General features: G+C 44.0%; 1 protein-coding gene across 1 annotated transcript in view; it reads right to left on the reverse strand.

Annotated features, from left to right (window-relative positions):
• Nucleotides 1-15,331: 15,331 nt before the first annotated feature.
• The window catches only part of COPZ1 (coat protein complex I subunit zeta 1), a 39,064-nt gene continuing 35,926 nt past the window's right edge, over nt 15,332-18,469 (reverse strand). Inside the window, exons 8-9 of the mRNA XM_075337183.1 lie at nt 17,381-17,419; nt 15,332-16,190 (exon numbers count right to left, since the gene is read on the reverse strand). Coding sequence (XP_075193298.1) covers nt 16,143-16,190; nt 17,381-17,419 — 87 coding nt within the window. The 3' untranslated portion in view covers nt 15,332-16,142. The remainder of the gene's footprint in view (nt 16,191-17,380; nt 17,420-18,469) is intronic.

Below are 18,469 nucleotides of genomic sequence, written 5' to 3' on the forward strand. Positions count from 1 at the left end.
AGGAGCGGCCACACACAATGACCGCTCTCTATCACCTCTAAGCAGCAACTGAAGTGAGCCGCGTCACCGATGTCGTCAGTCAGGTTACTCGCGGCCACCACTGGATCCTCCACCTGTGACAGTGAGTCGCCCAAGTGACTGAAGTGAGCTGCGCGATCAGCGAAGAAGTCACAGGTGAGTTGTGGTGTCGGGTGGGTGACTCCAGCTAGCCGCGGGTAACCTGAGTGACAGCAGCGCAAATGTCGCCGCTAACTTCAGTTACTCAGTGGATTAACGGTCACCGGTGATTCCATAACGGATGTCCACTAGTCAGGACGCCACACACAGACAGAGCCGTGGCATGACAATGAAGTCGGGTGAGGTTCACCTGAGTTCATTGTCATCGCTCGTCTCTGTCTGTGTCGGCGGGTATGTAGCAACGACATTTTACAACACACACAGATCAACACATACGGACACCACACGGACATTACACGTACGCATACACGGCAAGCATACGCCATCACAAGGATGTCACACATACCGGAGAAACGCCCATAAAAAACGGAACATGGACCCGAAAAACGGAACGTGAGACACTTACGTTTTTTATGCGGAAGTGTGTTTCAGGCCTAAAGAATGAAGGGTTTCATACATAACTAATGCCTCCTTCACCCTCTCAGTCAAACCCTGGAAAAACTGGCTCTTCAGCTCAGAGCCATTCCACTGTGTGTCCGTGGACCACTTCCAGAATTCAACATAGTAATCCTCTGCAGCCCGATCCCCATGTTGCAGTAAATGGATTTTAAGGTCAATTAAAGATGTTTTATCTGGATTATCATAGATGAACCCAAGTGCAGAGAAAAACTTGCCCACCATTAAAAAACAACAGTTAATCAAAGGGTAAGGAAAAGGCCCACACTTGTGGGTCTCCACTCAAGAGAGAGACAATAATTACAACCCACTATTTCTTACAAACCTCTCTGAAAGTAGCAAACCGGTTGTCCTCTCCCAAAAATCTATTCATGAGAGGCAGTTTGGGTTCTGATGATCCAGCAACCAGTGCTGATTGCTCTGGTGTGACGAACTGAGCTCACTGCTGTACAGCCACTAAAAGAGACAGGGTCTACAATCGTCTCGCTAGTGCAGCAACCGGATCCATGCTGGAATCTAGTGAAAGTAGGGCCAGCTATAATGTCACGATGTTGACTGTACGATTGAGAGGCGCAATAGCCTAGGGTCCCTCGTGCTAGGGGACCCTAGGCTATCCCTAATCTCAGAATTACCCCCGATGGTGGAGATGTCAGAGTACCATGCATTAATGTGCTCCTGACCAGAACTAATCTGAGTCCCCGTGGGGATGGAAGGGACAGTAGTGAAATGGTAACAAAGATAAAGACAGAAAGGGAAAAACAAAACTCAGACACACTGCAAACTCAGAGGAACAAACAGTAAGAGACTAAAGAAAAAAGCAAAAGAAGGAAGGCAGCAACAAAAGGACAACAAGGGTTAACACCACAACCGTTCACAGTAATAAAGTACAACAATCACCAGTTATTCTGGATCACAAAACCTCACCAAACCAGTTTATATAAACTATATCTGGCATTAAAGGAAGTATCCAGCTAGCATATATAGAAGGGGAGCGAATGTGACTGGCTTCAGGACATGTGATCAAAGGGGACTAACAAGCAGCCAAGCAGAGATTAAATCTTGCTAGCAAGCCTATGAACTATCAATCTGTGGGTCGCCGCCCTAGTCTACCTGTGCTGATCACAGACATCAGATAAATTTTTAGTCATAGTGCAAGAATCTGTATTCTCCATAGATCCTGAAGCCGTCATGACAGTTGGCGATGTTTGTAAAAACCTCCTTGTGACAAGAATTTGAACACTGGACATTTTTCCATTTCATTTGAAAAAATGAACTAATTTACAGCAACACAGCTTAAGGCCCCCTTCACACGCACGTGTCTCCGGTACGTGTTAGGTCCGTTCCTGCACGTACCGGAGACACGGACACACGCAGACCCATTAAAATCAATGGGTCTGCGCACACGTGCGTGTTTTGCCATGGAACGTGTGTACGTGTGGAGCATACGCATGTCCGTGTGTTCCACACGTAGATATGTCCGTTTCTCTCCGGCATCACGGGTGTCACACGGCCCACACCTGTACCACACGGATGTAGGGTGGATGCAGTCCCGTGTGACACAAGCCGCAGAAAACTCACGTGTCGGAGAAAAAAAATAACAAATCTTTACTCACCTTCTCCTGCCCTCCTGTCTCTGCCGCTGCTGTCACTTGCTGCCGACCATTGCTCATTATGCTCATTTAATATTCACTTCACTGCGGCCGGAAGCAGCAGCAGCGGGGGAGTCGGCAGGGCTGGAGACCGAAGTTCAGCACCACGGACAGCGAAGCCAGGGACAGGTGAGTTGAAAGTTCTCGTTCTCCGTGTGTTATCACGGATAACACATATAGAGCCATAAACACGGCTCACGGAGGGGAAAACGCACCTTTGACACGTCCGTGAAACACATGCGTGATTTTCACGGACGTGTGAAGGGGGCCTAACACAAAAAAAGTCGGGATAGGGTTAAGAAAGGGCTTGAAAAATAGCTGGAAGGTCAATTATCAATAAACTCACATCTGTGTATGCAAGAGGCATCCTAGATAGGAAGAGATTCTCATAATTGAAGAGATTTTGAATATCCTACCATCTACAGTACATAATATGAAAAAATTCATAAATTCTGTAGAAATCCATGTGCACAAACGACAAGGCAAATGGTCAACCTTGCTATAATAGGTGCAGGGGTTGCAATCGCGTGATGTGAGGAATCACAAGTCTGCAGTCACATAGAGTGACACTTAGAGGGACTGCAGACTTGTCATTTTAGACTGGACAACCCTTTTAAAATTGACATACATGGGCAGAGGTGACTCCACGTAATCTGGTAATATCAATGAGTAGAGATTCAATACTATTAAGATGCATCTTGACTTAGAACAGTCTATGAGAAACCATGCAGAAAATATTAAACACATTGCCATGGGGTGTGACAGGATCACTAGGCACAGGGGAGCTTAAACTGGTCCTCAGACTTTGGGAACCCAAGCTGACCCTGGTCCCAAAAGAACGTCTGAAGGTGACGATGTTTGGGCCACCTTCCCTGCTCTTGCTCTTGAACAACTCTGGTCTAGTGGTTCCCCTCCCTCCACTGGGACAGGTGAGGATCAGGACAGGAGTGGTAAATCCCACACAAATAAACAGATGGGAAGAAACCAAAATTCAAACTCACAGCAATCGTTCATAGAGGTATAGACAATACGTGATCAGGAGGAAACTAAAGGAAGGGAGGAAATAATCAGAAAGTAAGAGAATTTCCACAACACCCTAAATAGCACACAGCAGTACACCAACTACTGTATAACAAAGTACACGGACCGAGATCGTATAAAGCTGTCATTGGCATGGGTGAACAGAGTCCACCATCTTAAACAGGGCAGAAGCGGCTGTAAGGCCGGAGTCACACTTGCGAGTGCCTCGCGTGTAACTCGCGCGTGTCTCTCGTGGTATCACCCGGAACGGCCGTACACTCTCCTGACAGGAGCGGGTCGGTTGCATGTATCTCTATGCAGCGGAGATGCTCCTGTGTGGCCGTTACGGGTGATACAATGAGAGACTCGCGCGAGTTACATGCGAGGCATTCGCAAGTGTGACTCCGGCCTAATAGGTTTCCTGCAACATGTGACTCAAGCAGTAATCCACAGGCTAGCAATAATTAACTCCTGCAAGCCCAATTACTATCAAGAGCACAGTTGGTCAACGCCCAAGCCTGTCTGTGCAACTCAAAAGCGGCATTGTGTGGAGTGTATGGGTGTAGTCTTGACACTCGGCGAGTTTTGAGCCAGACACTGTGTGACAAACATATTCCATTGTGGAAACTGATGTCTTTAGCTTCTAATGCAAAAAGGAGTAAAAATCTGAAGGATCTTTTGGTGAAACGCCTGTGGCCAATACTTTTATATGGTCAGAAGAGGGGTTGTAACCCTTGTGGCGAATGCAAAGCTTGGGACAAAATTATTCAAACAACCAGAGAATTTAAGATCACAACTTACGGTACATATCATACAGTACTACAAATATAAATTATTATGCCACATGCTCATGTACAATAATGTAGGCCATGTGAATTACTAATACACACAGGAGAGCATGCATGCAATAATATTGCAGCTGGAGAGATTCTGGATGTGTCATTATTAAAGGCGATATCTGGATACTTTATCCCTTTACAGTCAAAGATAGTTTTGACCTTCCTGACAAAGCCTCATTTTTCAAATCTAACTTGTCACTTTACGTGGTAATAACTTTGGAATGCTTCTTCCAATCTCAATGACTCTGAGATGGCTTTTTCTGTGACAATGTAATTTATTGGTAAATTTAGGTATCTAGGTTATGTTTTGCATTTATGAAAATATCAGAAATGTGTCCAAATGTTTGAAACATTTGCAGTAGATTTATATATGGCCTAAAAACAGATCATCATATCACAAAAAAAAAATTACTAAATATCATTTACCATATATCTCCTGTACGTCAGCATAATTTTTTCAAAGGTCCTTTTATTTTGTTGGGCTTTTAGAAAGGTTAAACCTTTATCTCATAGAAAAGGACATCAAATTAAAAAAAACATCAGCGAAAACGACAGCCATATTTATGAACAAAACTAATGCACTACTAGTGGTGAGCGAACTGTGGATATTAGTGTTTACCGAACCAGCACAGACTACAAAAACAATTAAACAAAAAATACAGGGTTTGGCAGCCAGGGGGGCTGCAAAAGAAAGAAAATAAGGAATAAAGGGGGAAAGTTACACCTACTGACCTTCCCCACTGCTGTAACACTGGTTCTGGGTCCCATCATTAGCTCTCATGCATATTCACTGCTTCCCCCCCCCACCGTCAGTCCTGGTGTCTGTGACTGATTGCTGTCACCCTCTGTGACAGCATCTGTAATTGGTTGGAATCACGCATGCTGTATGCATCCATATAGTGGTGTAAAAATAAATTAATTAAAGAAAAAAAAAATGACATAGGGTCCCCCTTAGGCTGGATTCACACGAACGTATAGCACCCGATGTGATATGCTAATGACCCTCGGCTCCCACTCTGCTGCCAGCGTGAGCCGAGTGTCATGCAACTGTGACAAGATCCTGCAGCTGCAGAGGGGGCGGAAGCTGCGGAGGAGAGGGAGGGATTAATCTCTCCATCTCCTCCATTGTCAGCTGATGAGATTATCGCACTGCACTTGGATATCATCCGAGTGCAGTCCGAGGTTTCATTCACACCCATAGACTTGTATGGGTGCGGGTAATACGTCTCTCACTGACAGTCGCAGCATGCTGCGACTTTTCTCTCATCTAAAATCTGGATGAGAAAAAGCTGACCAACTGCTCTCCCTCATTGAATAACATTGGTCCAAATGCAAGATTTTCTCACATTGCACTCGTCCGATTCATACGCGTGAGCATACCCTTATAGTGATACACTGCGCAGATAACGCAGACGGCTAAAGGCTGAAGCCCCCAGCCGTGTGTGTTATCTTTGCTGTGTATCAAAATATGAGACCCCCATGTGGCTTTTTTTAAAATTTAAATAATTTAAATAAAAAAAAAAACCAACATGTGGTCTCAGCCCTCCCCATTTTGATATTCAGCCAATTTAAAGCTGACAGCTAGGTTCTAGCATTCTCAGCCTGGGGAGACCAATGGTTATTGGGCCATCCCCGCAGCTTAAAAATAGCAGCCCACAGCCGCCTCAGAATGGTCTCATCCATTAGATGAGACAATGCTGGCGCTTTACCAGGCTCAATCCAATTGAGCTGATGCAGTGGCAAACGGGGTAATATAAGGAGTTAATGACAGGTGTGATTTGTCAAAAATCAGAGTTGCCACTAAGCCCTGGATTACTAATGGGGAGGGGTTTATGAGACCACTCACTACTAACCCTGTAAGTCAAAAGAAATAAAGACTAGACACAGAAAAATCCTTTATTTAAAAAAAAATAAAATATAAAATACCCATTCTCCAATTTATTAACCCCCAAAACACCCAGGTCAGATGTAGTCTACACCATGACGTCCCACACCTATCCCAGCATGCCTACATACTGAAGTCACAGCGTGCGAGCACATTAGAAAACATGACCACCCGCTGCAGCTCCAGACAGACCCTCACTAAGCCGCAGCTGTGAGAGGTGACATCAGAATTTACCTGCGGTCACAACTGGAGGTTCCCACAGTACTCCATCTGTGGCCGCAGGTAAACTCACTTCAGGAGAACTCAGTAATCTCACCTGAGGTAAACTCATTGAGTTCAATGAAACCTGTATCTCATGGCAGAAAACGGCATTTGTTTTTACAAGAGATGCAGATTTGGTGCTAGAATTTATATACAAAATTTCTGCACCAATACTGCATCTCCTGGCAAAAAAAGTATCAAAACGCGATACAGTTTTGATGCAGTTTTTGCCAGGAGATGCAGATTTGGTGCAGTAATTTGGTTGTATAAATTCTAGCACCAAATCTGCATCTCCTGGCAGAAAACTGCAGTTTAATGGTGGAATAAATGGTGGTCTAAAAAGAAATAATATATGGAGAAGACACAGCTTTGTAGATTAGTGTTAGTAGTTTGAATTAAGAAATTGGAAGACAATTAAGGGATTTGCAGAAGGGAGAAGCGGAGGAGTAGCAAGGAGAGAAGTGGATTAATCGGGCAGCAGAGGAGAATGTTGCAGTAGTTGAGGTGATGGTTGATGAGGGCATGTACTAGCATTTTAGTAGATTCAGGGTTGAGAAAGGACAGTTCCTGGATATATGCTTGAGCTGGAGGTAGCAGGAGGTAGCAAAAGTTTACATGTGTGGTTTGAAGGACAAGGCAGAGTTGAGAGATATTCCAAGGCAGCAGACATTCGGTACCGAGGAAAGCGTGATGTAGATCAAGTAGTGAGATGGAGGAAAGCAGATGAGTTCAGTTTTGTCCACATTAAAGGGAAGGTGTCGCGGTTTTTTATTTTTGTATTAAAAATAGTGATTATGAAATCAAGTATTTTTAATACAAAATTAAAATCGCAGCTTATTTAGTTTTTATTTAATTCTAATTTTACTGAAGGCACTGGGGGCTGCCATGGTGGATTTGCCATGTGTGTAACGACAGTTACTCACTCCTTTATGGCAGCCCCTGTGCATAGAGAACAGTGGTCGGGATCCGACCCCATTTAGTAACGTTACAGTAGGCGTCTGCTGTGACCTGGACGCGCCCCCTGGGCTGTCCAGATCACAGCAGAGGGAGGAGATCGGCGCCATCATTGTGGAGCTCACAGTCATGCTGTTTGCTCCACTTTACCCCTATCAACCGCCGGGATGTGTGAGTACGGGCCGCCTAACCTCCCCTCCCCCCGCCGTTACCGTCTCCAATGACACCCCCTCCCTCCGCTCTACCCAACCCCCACTACTGCTGCCGCCGCCCCTCCCCCCGCCGTTACCGTCTCCAATGACACTCCCTCCCTCCGCTCTACCCAGCCCCTACTCTGCCCGCCGCTGCTGTGTGTTTGTGTGCTTCTGAATGTGAGTACTGGCGCCCCTCCCCCACCGCTGCTACCATCTCCAAAAACACCCCCGCTCAAGCCCCCCCCCTTCCTCCTGCCACCTGTCGGCCTGTGCGTGAACCGATGATACTGTATGCAGGGCTGTGTATCTAATCCTAACCTGTAATACTGTCTGCTGAGCTGTGTATCTAATCCTATCCTGTGATACTGTCTGCTGAGCTGTGTATCTAATCCTATCCTGTGTGATACTGTATGCAGGGCTATGTATCTAATCCTATCCTGTGATACTGTCTGCTGAGCCGTGTATCTAATCCTCTCCTGTGATACTGTCTGCTGAGCCGTGTATCTAATCCTATCCTGTGTGATACTGTATGCAGGGGCCGTGTATCTAATCCTATCCTGTGTGAAACTGGCTGCTGAGCTGTGTATCTAATCCTGTCCTGTGTGATACTCCCGCTGTCCTTGGTGACACTTTAGACATTTCTGGTCACCAACAAAATGGCTCTGCACTGTGTCCCTAAATTTCATTCTCTCTCATCTGTTGTAAACACTCAGATTAGGAGGGCGGGGGGAGATGTGACATCACACACAAGAGAGCAGATTCTGCCCAATTTACTGCAGCTGTAATCCAGGCTATTTCTACAGTGGGATTTCTGTAGGATTTCAGCAGCTTCTTCCCCTAGTGTTTAACAGTGGAAATTATCAAACTTTTTAAAAAAAAAATTATATTTTGCTCAATTAAAAACAAATAATATTTCAACAAAACATTAAAACTTTACATTTTTTTCAAATATTGAATTTTTTTTTTTTGACGACACCTTCCCTTTAAGCTTTAGGAAATTTGATGAGAATACAGAAGATATGGCTGATAGATGTTCAGGGATTCTGGACAGCAGAGAGGTAATGTCTTGGCCAGAGAGGTAAATCGGAGTGTCATCAGCGTATAAATAGTACTGGAAGCCATGGGACTTTAGGAGTTAATCCAGGCTAAAGGTAAAGATTGAGATGCGTAGGAGTCCCGGGACAGTGCCTTGAGGGTCACCAAAAGAGAGAGGGTGGGATGAGGAGTTAGTGTGTAAGTCAGAGACTATAACTGTGCTGTTGGAAAGGTGTGAAAAGATTCAGGAGAGGGTAAGGTCTTTGACGCCAAGTGAACAGAGGATTTGTAAGAGGGAGTGGTCAACTGTGTTTAACGCAGAGGAGACCGGTCCAGAAAGTGGAGTATAGAGAATTGTCTGTTAGCTTTCGCAGTAAGTCATTAGTAATTTTGACCAGGGCAGTTTCAGTGGAATGGTGAGGATGGTAGATTGTCAAAGAATAAGTCTGGTGAGAGGTGGGAGGAAAGTTCTGCATGCCTATGCCATTCGAAGAGATTATAGCAAGTGGGAGCAGCAATATGGGAAAATAGCTGAATGTAGAGCTCGAGTTGAACAATGACTGTCAGGATAGGCATAATCGTGGCATGTTTGAAATCAGAAGGGAATGTACTAGAACTTAACGATAGGTTGAATAGATGGGTTAGGGTGGGGATAAGCGTGGTGATGAGGTTGGGGAGGTGGTGGGATGAGGTAAGTTCTTCTTCAGTGAGGAAGGTTATGGGAAAAAGGTCAGTGGTATGCTATGCGTAAGGGTTGTGGTGGTTGAATAATAAAAGATTTGGTTTGTTTGGTCAATGTTATTTTTGAAATGTGCTGCAAAGTCTTCTGCTGAGATGAGAGAGGACAAAGGGGGTAGTGGTGGGAAGAAGGCGTTAAAGGAAATCTGTCACCAGGTTTTTGCTAGCCCATCTGAGGGCAGCATAACGTAGGGGCACACACCCTGAATATCAAAGTTGGGGGGTGGACTACACACCCTTTTTCAAAATTAATTTAAATATTTTTTACAAAAAAAAGTTGCATGCGGTTCAACAGCCAAGATGAGCGCTCGGCTGCTGGGTATCATAACATGGGAGAATCCTTCACCAATTGTTATTTATTTTATACCACGATACTGATCCACAGACCAATGCACTGCTTTCCCCGCCCACTTGCCATCCTGTGATTGGTTGCAGTCAGCTGACACGCTGACACTCAGGGTGGGGGCGCATCTGACTGCAACCAATCACAGGCGCCAGTGGGTGGGGAAAGCAGTGCATATGGATGAGCAGTAATTAGCTGCCCAGGAAGTGAATGAGCAGCAAATAGCCATGTTGGAGCATCGGTAAGTACAGCACGCCTGCTCCTATCCCCCTATCAATTCTACCATAATATTTAGTCGCCGGATTCTCATCCCCTTAAGACTTATATGGGGACCGGAATCGGATTTTAGAAACTGGAGTATTGGGATCATCCAGTCCCGGTTATCTGCGAGTCCACTCATCACTAGTGAAAATAGCAAATAGAAACTACGCTTTATTCAGCTCTGTGGCCACTATTTCATGATGTGGCACATTTAATACGCTAAAACTGATTAAACATTCTCTTTAATGCTGAAAAAGTTTTGCAGTACTGCTGATTGCTTTATTTTAGGAGTAGGCTTGTCTTACCATGTTCCAATTTCACTCATTAAATATATCACAAGTTTTCTATACTTCTTAGTAGGCGCCGTGGATTTGCTAATCTAGATATGTCAGGTACTTATTTTAGATTAAATAAATAAAATCTAAAAAGGACATCCTATTTTTCCCCTTGTTTATATTATACGCTAGTATTGGAGCACTATCATTTCCCTATAGATGGCACTTCTTGTGCAAAATTGAAATTAGGTACAGATGATAGGACTGATTTAATTAGTTCGTGTAGGTCAACTTTGACTTTGAGAGCAGGAACTTTGTTAAATCCAGGCAGTTGGAATGCGGTAAGGTGTTGCTTGGTACAGTGGTACTTGGCTAACACTTCTTTCAAGTTGACATTAAAATGTCAAATTCCAAATATATTTCTTCTTTGAAGTAGACATTAGAGACACCTTCAAAGACTGAAGAGGGAAATTTGCCCCCGATGTTCTTAAAGCACAGTACGAAGAGTTCACAGTGCCCTAAAAGGTGTCCTGGTACATTACGTACTTGTATAGTTCATATTTTTCCTTTTATTGTGTAGTCTATTCATGGTTTCTGCCACAATAGATAAAAGAATAAGACACAGACGTTTCCTCGTATCACAAAAGGTAATGACTCTGCAGGCTAACCTTCCAGGACAAGCAGTGACAGGGTCAATGGTGCCCATGTCTGATTGATGTGCATGGGAATTAAAGATTAGACCTTCTTCCATCCCACAAACACTGGCCAAATTTACTCATAATGATGTACCATACACCAGCCAAAGGCATTTGCTATGAGTAGAGTGGATTTGTACGAATTTATACTAAATACAATTAACTCACAGAAAAGAAAAATCCATCACAAAGTGATATTGTGAGTAAAACTCCATATTAATGTAATCCAATTCCAGAGCTACAGTCCTCTCTCTTTAGTCCAATCATTAAATATCTCCTTTGAGACTACCCTTCTCTTCAAATATTACGAACATTAAGTCCCTGTCATACAGTGTTTGGCTCTAAACTCGACAAGTGTCATGGTGGCATTTGATTGTTCACACTGCAGAAGGACACGCCACACTATGCCTTCTCTGGAGTTGCAGACAGACCCCGGGCGTCGGCCAGCTTTGTGCTCATTAGAGATCGGGCTTGCAGGAGTTAATCTCTGCTAGCCTGCTGGTTAGGCCAGAGTCACACTTACAAGAGACTCACGTGAGTCTTGCATCGCATCACCTGGCAATGCCAAACACTCTCCTGACAGGAGCGGGTCGGCTGTATGTATCTCTATGCAGCTGAGACGCTCCAGTCCAGAAAGTGTGCGGCCGTGCCGGGTGATGCAAAGCGAGAGTTGTGCAAGTCACTTGCAAGTGTGACTCCGCCCTTACCTCATGGATCACGGTGTGGGAGACCTATCACAGTTACTCCCTGCCTTTTTAAAGGCGGTGGGGCATATCTTCAAATGCCGACTATAGATTTTGCTAAACCGCTCCATGTGCTGTTGTGTTCCAGTTGCTGGTGATTTATTGCGTGCTCCTTGGTGTGCTGTGGAAATCTTCTTGAAGCCTGGTTACTTTCTCCATGCTCTATTTCCTCCTCATCCCGTATTATCTTATATCTCTGTGTGTCCTAGGTGTGTGATAGTTTTTGGTTTCCCAGTTTGTCTATATCTGTGAGTTTTAGCACTCCTGTCCCGGTCCTCACCTAGGGTGGGGGAGTGGGGCTAAGCTCAGGGCTTGCCAGGAAAAGGGCAAGGAGAGAGGCATAAACATCTTCAACATTAGAGGTATCTCTAGGATTAGGGATAGCTGGTCCCGTTATTCCCTTACACTCAGTGTAACAGTCCCATAAATTTACACAAATATTGTGCATGTGTTATTACAATTTGCATTAACTTGCATTCTAAACAAAAAACCCATTAATAAAGATGGGTGGTGTGGTCATACATCATAACTGGTGAAAATGGAAAAGTGCAGAAATTTCCAATAGAAACCAGTCAATCAAATCTCATTTTTTCAGAGACCTTCTGAAAATGAAAGGATGAATCAGGTTCACTGCTATTGGCCATTTTATCTTTGAAATTCCATCATTGTATTTTACTCAGTAATATTCCTAGATGTAATCTAGACTTGTGCATGTCTCAGAACATGTAAAATTAACTGCACCATTATCTTACATAAAGAGGATACAAAGACTTTATTATAATTAGCAGTGAATCCAACCACCATCATGATACGTGTTAGAAAAAAAAAGAATTTATGTAAAACTAATTTCCAATCTTTTCAAAAACGTAGGCTCCAATTACGCAAAGCAATTGCTACAGAATTTTGGGATAAATTGCTTTGAAAAGTCGAAAAACATTGACACAACTAAGTTTGCCTTTTTCTCGCAGCGGCGACAAAATGGGCAGATCTGTGGGGTAACGCCATGGCTCGAGTAATTCATGAAGAGCTGTGACGTTACACCAGAATTCCTACATCAGTAGGGCCAGGCGTAAGATTTCTGGTGTGGCGCACAGAGGAGCATGCCACGCATCAGATACTTTCGATTCATTTAGTGACGTGCTCTTCGTTTTTAAATCGGGAGCATTCAACTCTACCATGCCCCTCATTAAAGCGCACCAATCACCAGGATTTTCCTGTATATTCTAAAGCCAGTGCTATACTGACACTATCAGGCTGATCCTATACATACCTTTAGTTGTCAGCTAGGATGTATAGGTTTTAAAATCCAAGCAAGTAAAGTTTGTAAAATTAGCTGCTTATTGAATGACAGCAGCTGAGGATCAGTTAATAGCTGGGGTGGGTATTCATAGTTATCCCCTCCCCCTGTTATTTACGCTAATTCTGTTATAGAATAGATTTACTTTTCGACTAGAAGGACCTGTGTGTGAGGTCATACCCATGTGACCAGAAGGGGCGGGGCCTCAGCCAACAAAGCTGATACGAGGAAGCAACATTTTTCTGTTGGCTGAGGCCCCGCCCCTTCTAGTCACATGGGTATGACCTCTGCACACGTCCTTCTAGTCAAAAAGTAAATCAATTCTAGAATAGAATTGGCATAAGTAACAGGGAGGGGATAACTATGAATACCTACCCCAGCTATTATCTGATCCTCAGCTGCTGCCACTCAACAAGCTGCTAAATTTACAAAGTTTACTTGCTTGGATTTTAAAACCTCTACATCCTAGCTGACACCTAAAGGTATGTATAGAATCAGCCTCATAGGATAGCACTGGCTTTAGGTTATAATGGAAAATCCTTGTGATTGGTGCGCGTTAAGAACAGTGAGAAAATCGCTGGTCTTCATAAATTGGGGTGCAATAATATGGTTTGCCGACATAGATCTGCTGCCATGCTGCAGATTTTCCGCAGCCGCAAAATTAGCACCGTCAATTTATGATTAATTTAAAGTGCTTCATTTTACATCTTGCAAATTTTTCTGCAATATGAGTATGAGATTTTGCAAAACTTCATCCACAATACTGACCACAACCAATACATGCAACATTATTCTTACTGAACATTGCAAGTGTTCAGTCTGTGGGTGACCATGGCCAAGTCCCCTGTAATGGTAGCCAGTTTATATATTTTTTTATACCGTCTAGGGCTGTGACTTTATCAGAGATTGCAAGAAGAAAAGTTGGTTTCCCAGTGGTTGGCGGCAAAACTTTGCAACAGCAAATTAACACATCATCGCCTTCCTTAGCATGCTATGGTTAGTGCCATTTTTTATTGGGGTCTGAAACCTGGAGTATAAGATAATTTTAGATTTAGGGTGTCTTGTGGTCTCCTTCAGGTATAGGTTGGGGCAAAAATAATCTGAGAATCCAGCTCTAAACACACAAGGTTTCTTTATTCTTGTTTATATATAAGTGCATAATAACAGCAAACGTCACATCAACATGTTTTAAGTGCAAGACGCACTCTAAAGGGCGCTTTACACGCTGCGACATCGGTAACGATATATCATCGGGGTCACGTCGTTAGTGACGCACATCCGGCGCAGTTACCGACATCGCAGCGTGTGACACCAATGAGCGACGATCAACTATCGCAAAATCGTTCAAAAACGATGATCGTTGACACGTCACTCATTTCCTTAATATCGTTGCTACTGCCGGTACGATCTTGTTCGTCGTTCCTGCGGCATCACATATCGCTATGTGTGACACTGCAGGAACGAGGAACATCTCCTTACCTGCGTCCACCAGCAATGAGGAAGGAAGAAGGTGGGCGGGATGTTATGTCCCGCTCAGCTCCGCCCCTCCGCTTCTATTGGCCGGCTGCTTAGTGACATGGCAGCGACGTCGCTATGACGACGAACGCACCACCCCCTTGAGGGAGGGATTGTTCGGCAGTCACTGCGGCGTCGCTGACCACGTATGTGCGTGTGACGCTGCCGTAGCGATAATGTTCGCTACGGCAGCGAGCACCAAATGTCACACGAGCGACGGGTGCTATCGCTCGCGACATCGCTAGCAAATGCTAGTGATGTCTCAGCGTGTAAAGCGGCCCTTAAGCTGTGAGTGCACGTTGCCTTTTTTGTAACCACGAAGATGCAGTGTTTTTGGCCGCTAAAAAAGGCACAAAAACGCACCCGCGGTAAAAAACACGAGTTTTTTGCTGCATTTTTTCCAGTGCATTGCACGGGTAAAAAACACTGGCAAAAACACAGAAAGAATTGACATGTTGCATCTTTGTGGTCACCACAAAAACCCACCTAAAAACAAAACTGCACTGTGCGGACAGCAAAAATGAAATCTCAGACTTTGCTGAGGAAGCAGTCATGTAGTTTTAAGATCAAAAATGAACCCGAAAAACGTGCAAAAATACTGCGAAAAACGCATCGTGCGCATATAGCCTTAGTCCTGACTGTGACTTAGTTGACTGTGTGTCATGAATTTGAAGCAATGGCGAGGCTGGATCTGGGACTCCATACGGAGGATGGATGGACATTGTGGTGAGCTGGACTTTTTTTTTCTTGCAATAGGTTGGGGGCGTTTTAAATGTATGTGGCCTATACAGAGGGGTGCATATGACCAAACCTTTGCATAGCTCAGTGCTGAACAGAGGAAACATCTCCATACAGGACATGTCTGGGGACAGGAGTAAAAAAAAAAGTTAGGGTTCAGCAGTGAGGGACTCATTAATTTAGAATAAGGGTATTTTGCAAGGTCTCCATTTGAAGAAAAAAAAAATCTAGTCGACAAGAAATGAAAAACAAAAAGTTATTTTGTCAACAATTTATTAATCATCTTATAGGTCTGATTTGTACAGAACATTACAAAGTATAAGACTGAACAATCCAGGTTACTAAATCTGCTTCCGGTCTAACACTAGAAGAGAAGCAGAAGTCACCTGACGCACCGGCTTGTGCCATCCTATATTGGTCCACTTGGTCAAATTGCAAATATTCAATTTACTTAGAGACATCAGTAATTTGTTCCTGTGGTGCCAGTCCTAGTATGCGAGTGGCTGATGTAAAATAAAATCGGCCATACATGTGTAATGCGAAGTATGTAAAGATATTAACTATACGCCGCATTCACCCATCCATGTGTCATAGACCTCGATTCACAGACTGGATGCAGGTTCCTGGACCCAGACTCAACGGCCTCATAGGAGACCCAAGGCCGGTGATACTATGATACATGGATGTGTGACTCTGGCCTTAGTCTTACAACAAAGGATGTAATTTAATGGTTGGATACATATTGATTCAGCTGTAGTAAGGTGTAATAGTACCAATACCAGCAGGGCAGCATTAATACAAGAACACGGTTCACACACAGGATGACCCAGCAAAATATTCTGGTATTAGGAACATGAATGAAAGGTTTATATTTAGTAAGAAGGCATAACATGCCAGAAGTGCACATGCAGTGCACCAGCTATACCGCTTACTTCTGCTCCATACACATCAGTGCAATTGCCCTGAATGTAAGCTTTTTAGACTAAAAAAACAATGGAGAGTAGGTGGGATTAGGGCGAGCTCCCGCATCAAGATGGAATGATCAGAACGTGGTTCACATTCAGCAGCTATCGTAGAAGGGACCACTTGATTTGCTCTTTTGCAGACTGCAGCACCTGAGGGAAGAAAAATATGCTATAGAATCAGTATTACATTATAGGAATTAGCCAAGTCTCTCAATCCCTTCACACCCAATAACGGACTAGTACGTCCTGTGCAGTCTCTATGCGGTTACCGCAGGATCTTGCAGCGAGCCCGAAGGTAATCCCCGCACATGTCTGCCGATCTGATTAGCAGACATGTAATTGCGCTGTTAGAGTTTGACAGCATGATCTAAGGGGTTAAACCCTTAGATTATGCTGTCAAACTAACAGCGCAATTTAATGCTCTCTGGCAGATATCGTTTCATTCCCCGCAACCATTGGCGGCCACAAGACGTGATAACGGGCTGCCAATGTGTTGGTATGGCAGCGCAAAGAGAACGCTACGAGTCTCAGAAAATGATGACAAAGGCATCAGTTTATTTTACAAACATTTGTATTTTTTTTTTTCAACACTTAGATAAAACTAAAACTATACATGTTTGGCATCTAAACAATAGTAGTATGTGCAGTGCGTGTAGTTGTCTGTGCCTGTGTGTACTGTTTTGGTGTGTGTGTGTGTGTGTGTGTAAAGAGTAAGTAGTACGTACAGTGCGTGTAGTAATTGTGTGTGTGTGTGTGTGATTATATATATATATATATATATAAATGTAGTGTTTTGGTATGTACAGTGCGTGTAGATGTGTGTGAAGAATAAATAGGATGTACAGTGCATGTAGTGTGTGTGTGTGTGTGTGTGTGTGTGTGTATATAAATGTAGTGTTTTGGTATGTACAGTGCGTGTAGTTGTCTGGGTATGTATGTACTGTTTTGGGGTGTGCAGGTGCAGTGTGTAAGGCTATGCACATTACATTTTCTCATGCAGTAGCCTGACTTTCCCTGTGGGGTATCAGGTACGACCCTCACCCTGTACCATTACTGTGATATTCCCATATCTCTACTTCTAAGTTTAGTAAACCAAATTTAAAAATGGAATCTGAAAAATTATACCCAAATCTGTATGGTAACATAATGAACAAAGGCTTTGAAATCTAGTGACATGACATTTATGAAAAACTGTCTTTGACTGTGACACTGATCTAAAAGTTATCACATATATAGTGATCACTTGTTTTGGCTGGAGCCCCCCTTTATGTCTGTATGGGCATGGCTCATATTGTGGTACACTGTACAGTATATAGTCACACTGCGGTCTGGGCACCTACCTGTGAGACGGTTTGTTCTGTGAGTGGAACGTCATCTCCCTAGAAAACAAAATGTCACATTCAATATGAACTCAGTACTTCTTGCACAATCGTGGGCACTCGGGTCCCTCACCTGAATACTTTGCCATATAATAGCAGCTTTGCCCCGTATTAACCCCCACCCTGGCAGACACCCTAGTGATCTACACTCCACTACAGCGTAGAGAAGCCTCTTCCATCATTCCACAGCTCAGCAGGTGGCAGTGCCAGTAGCTGGGCACAGACTCCTAGGAGAGCGCAGCGCACACTGTAACAGCATGCTAATGGAGCCCATAAATCTGCTTCTCAGCAGGCATTCACAGGGAGCTGTGAGAGGACCCAGGGGACAGATGCTAGTAAGAGAAACAACATATGGTGACACGGACTTAACCACTTCACCACTGTCAGATCGAAAAGCACATCCCGCAGCAGTCACACCGCTCAGACGAGTCTACCAAGAGCGGAGGGGAACACATTGCAGGCTACAATAGGGACAATGAATAGAACGAATAATCAATCATATTTCACCCCAATTCCTTTTTTGCTCGTCACAATCATCTGCCAAAGTCTCAATCCCGAACCATGATCCTGTGTAAATGTTAAATATTCTGAACCCTGCGGCCACAAAAACTACATTTATTTAACCCTTCAGATGAGTCGGCAAATAAATATTTAAGAAAATGGCCTCTATCAAAGCGATTGTGAAAAGTTCTTCCTTTTGCCAATCCCAGGAAAACTAGATCACAGTATCACCAAACACAGTTCCCTACTTTCCAATTCATTATGGAACAAGGTCCCAAAAGACGTAAAGTCTGAAAGTGTAAATAGACTTAAGACAAAGCTAAAAACACAACAGAGCAGGTATTGAAGGGCAAGTCCTGGCCCGCTCACTGCGGTGAGAGGTGAGCGATGCCGCAGTGTGATCCTTAAAGAATAGATATGATGTGCGATACCTGCAGATAGTGGAGACGTCCCTGCAGGTATCTAGAGGTGGGGTGGCCTCCCCTGCTCACCATGGTAAATGGAGACCCAGGGACCAGCTGCATTGCCAGTAAGGAGCAGGAAGGATTC

The sequence above is a fragment of the Anomaloglossus baeobatrachus genome, chromosome 2, assembly GCF_048569485.1.
Source record: "Anomaloglossus baeobatrachus isolate aAnoBae1 chromosome 2, aAnoBae1.hap1, whole genome shotgun sequence".
Classification (NCBI taxonomy): domain Eukaryota; kingdom Metazoa; phylum Chordata; class Amphibia; order Anura; family Aromobatidae; genus Anomaloglossus; species Anomaloglossus baeobatrachus.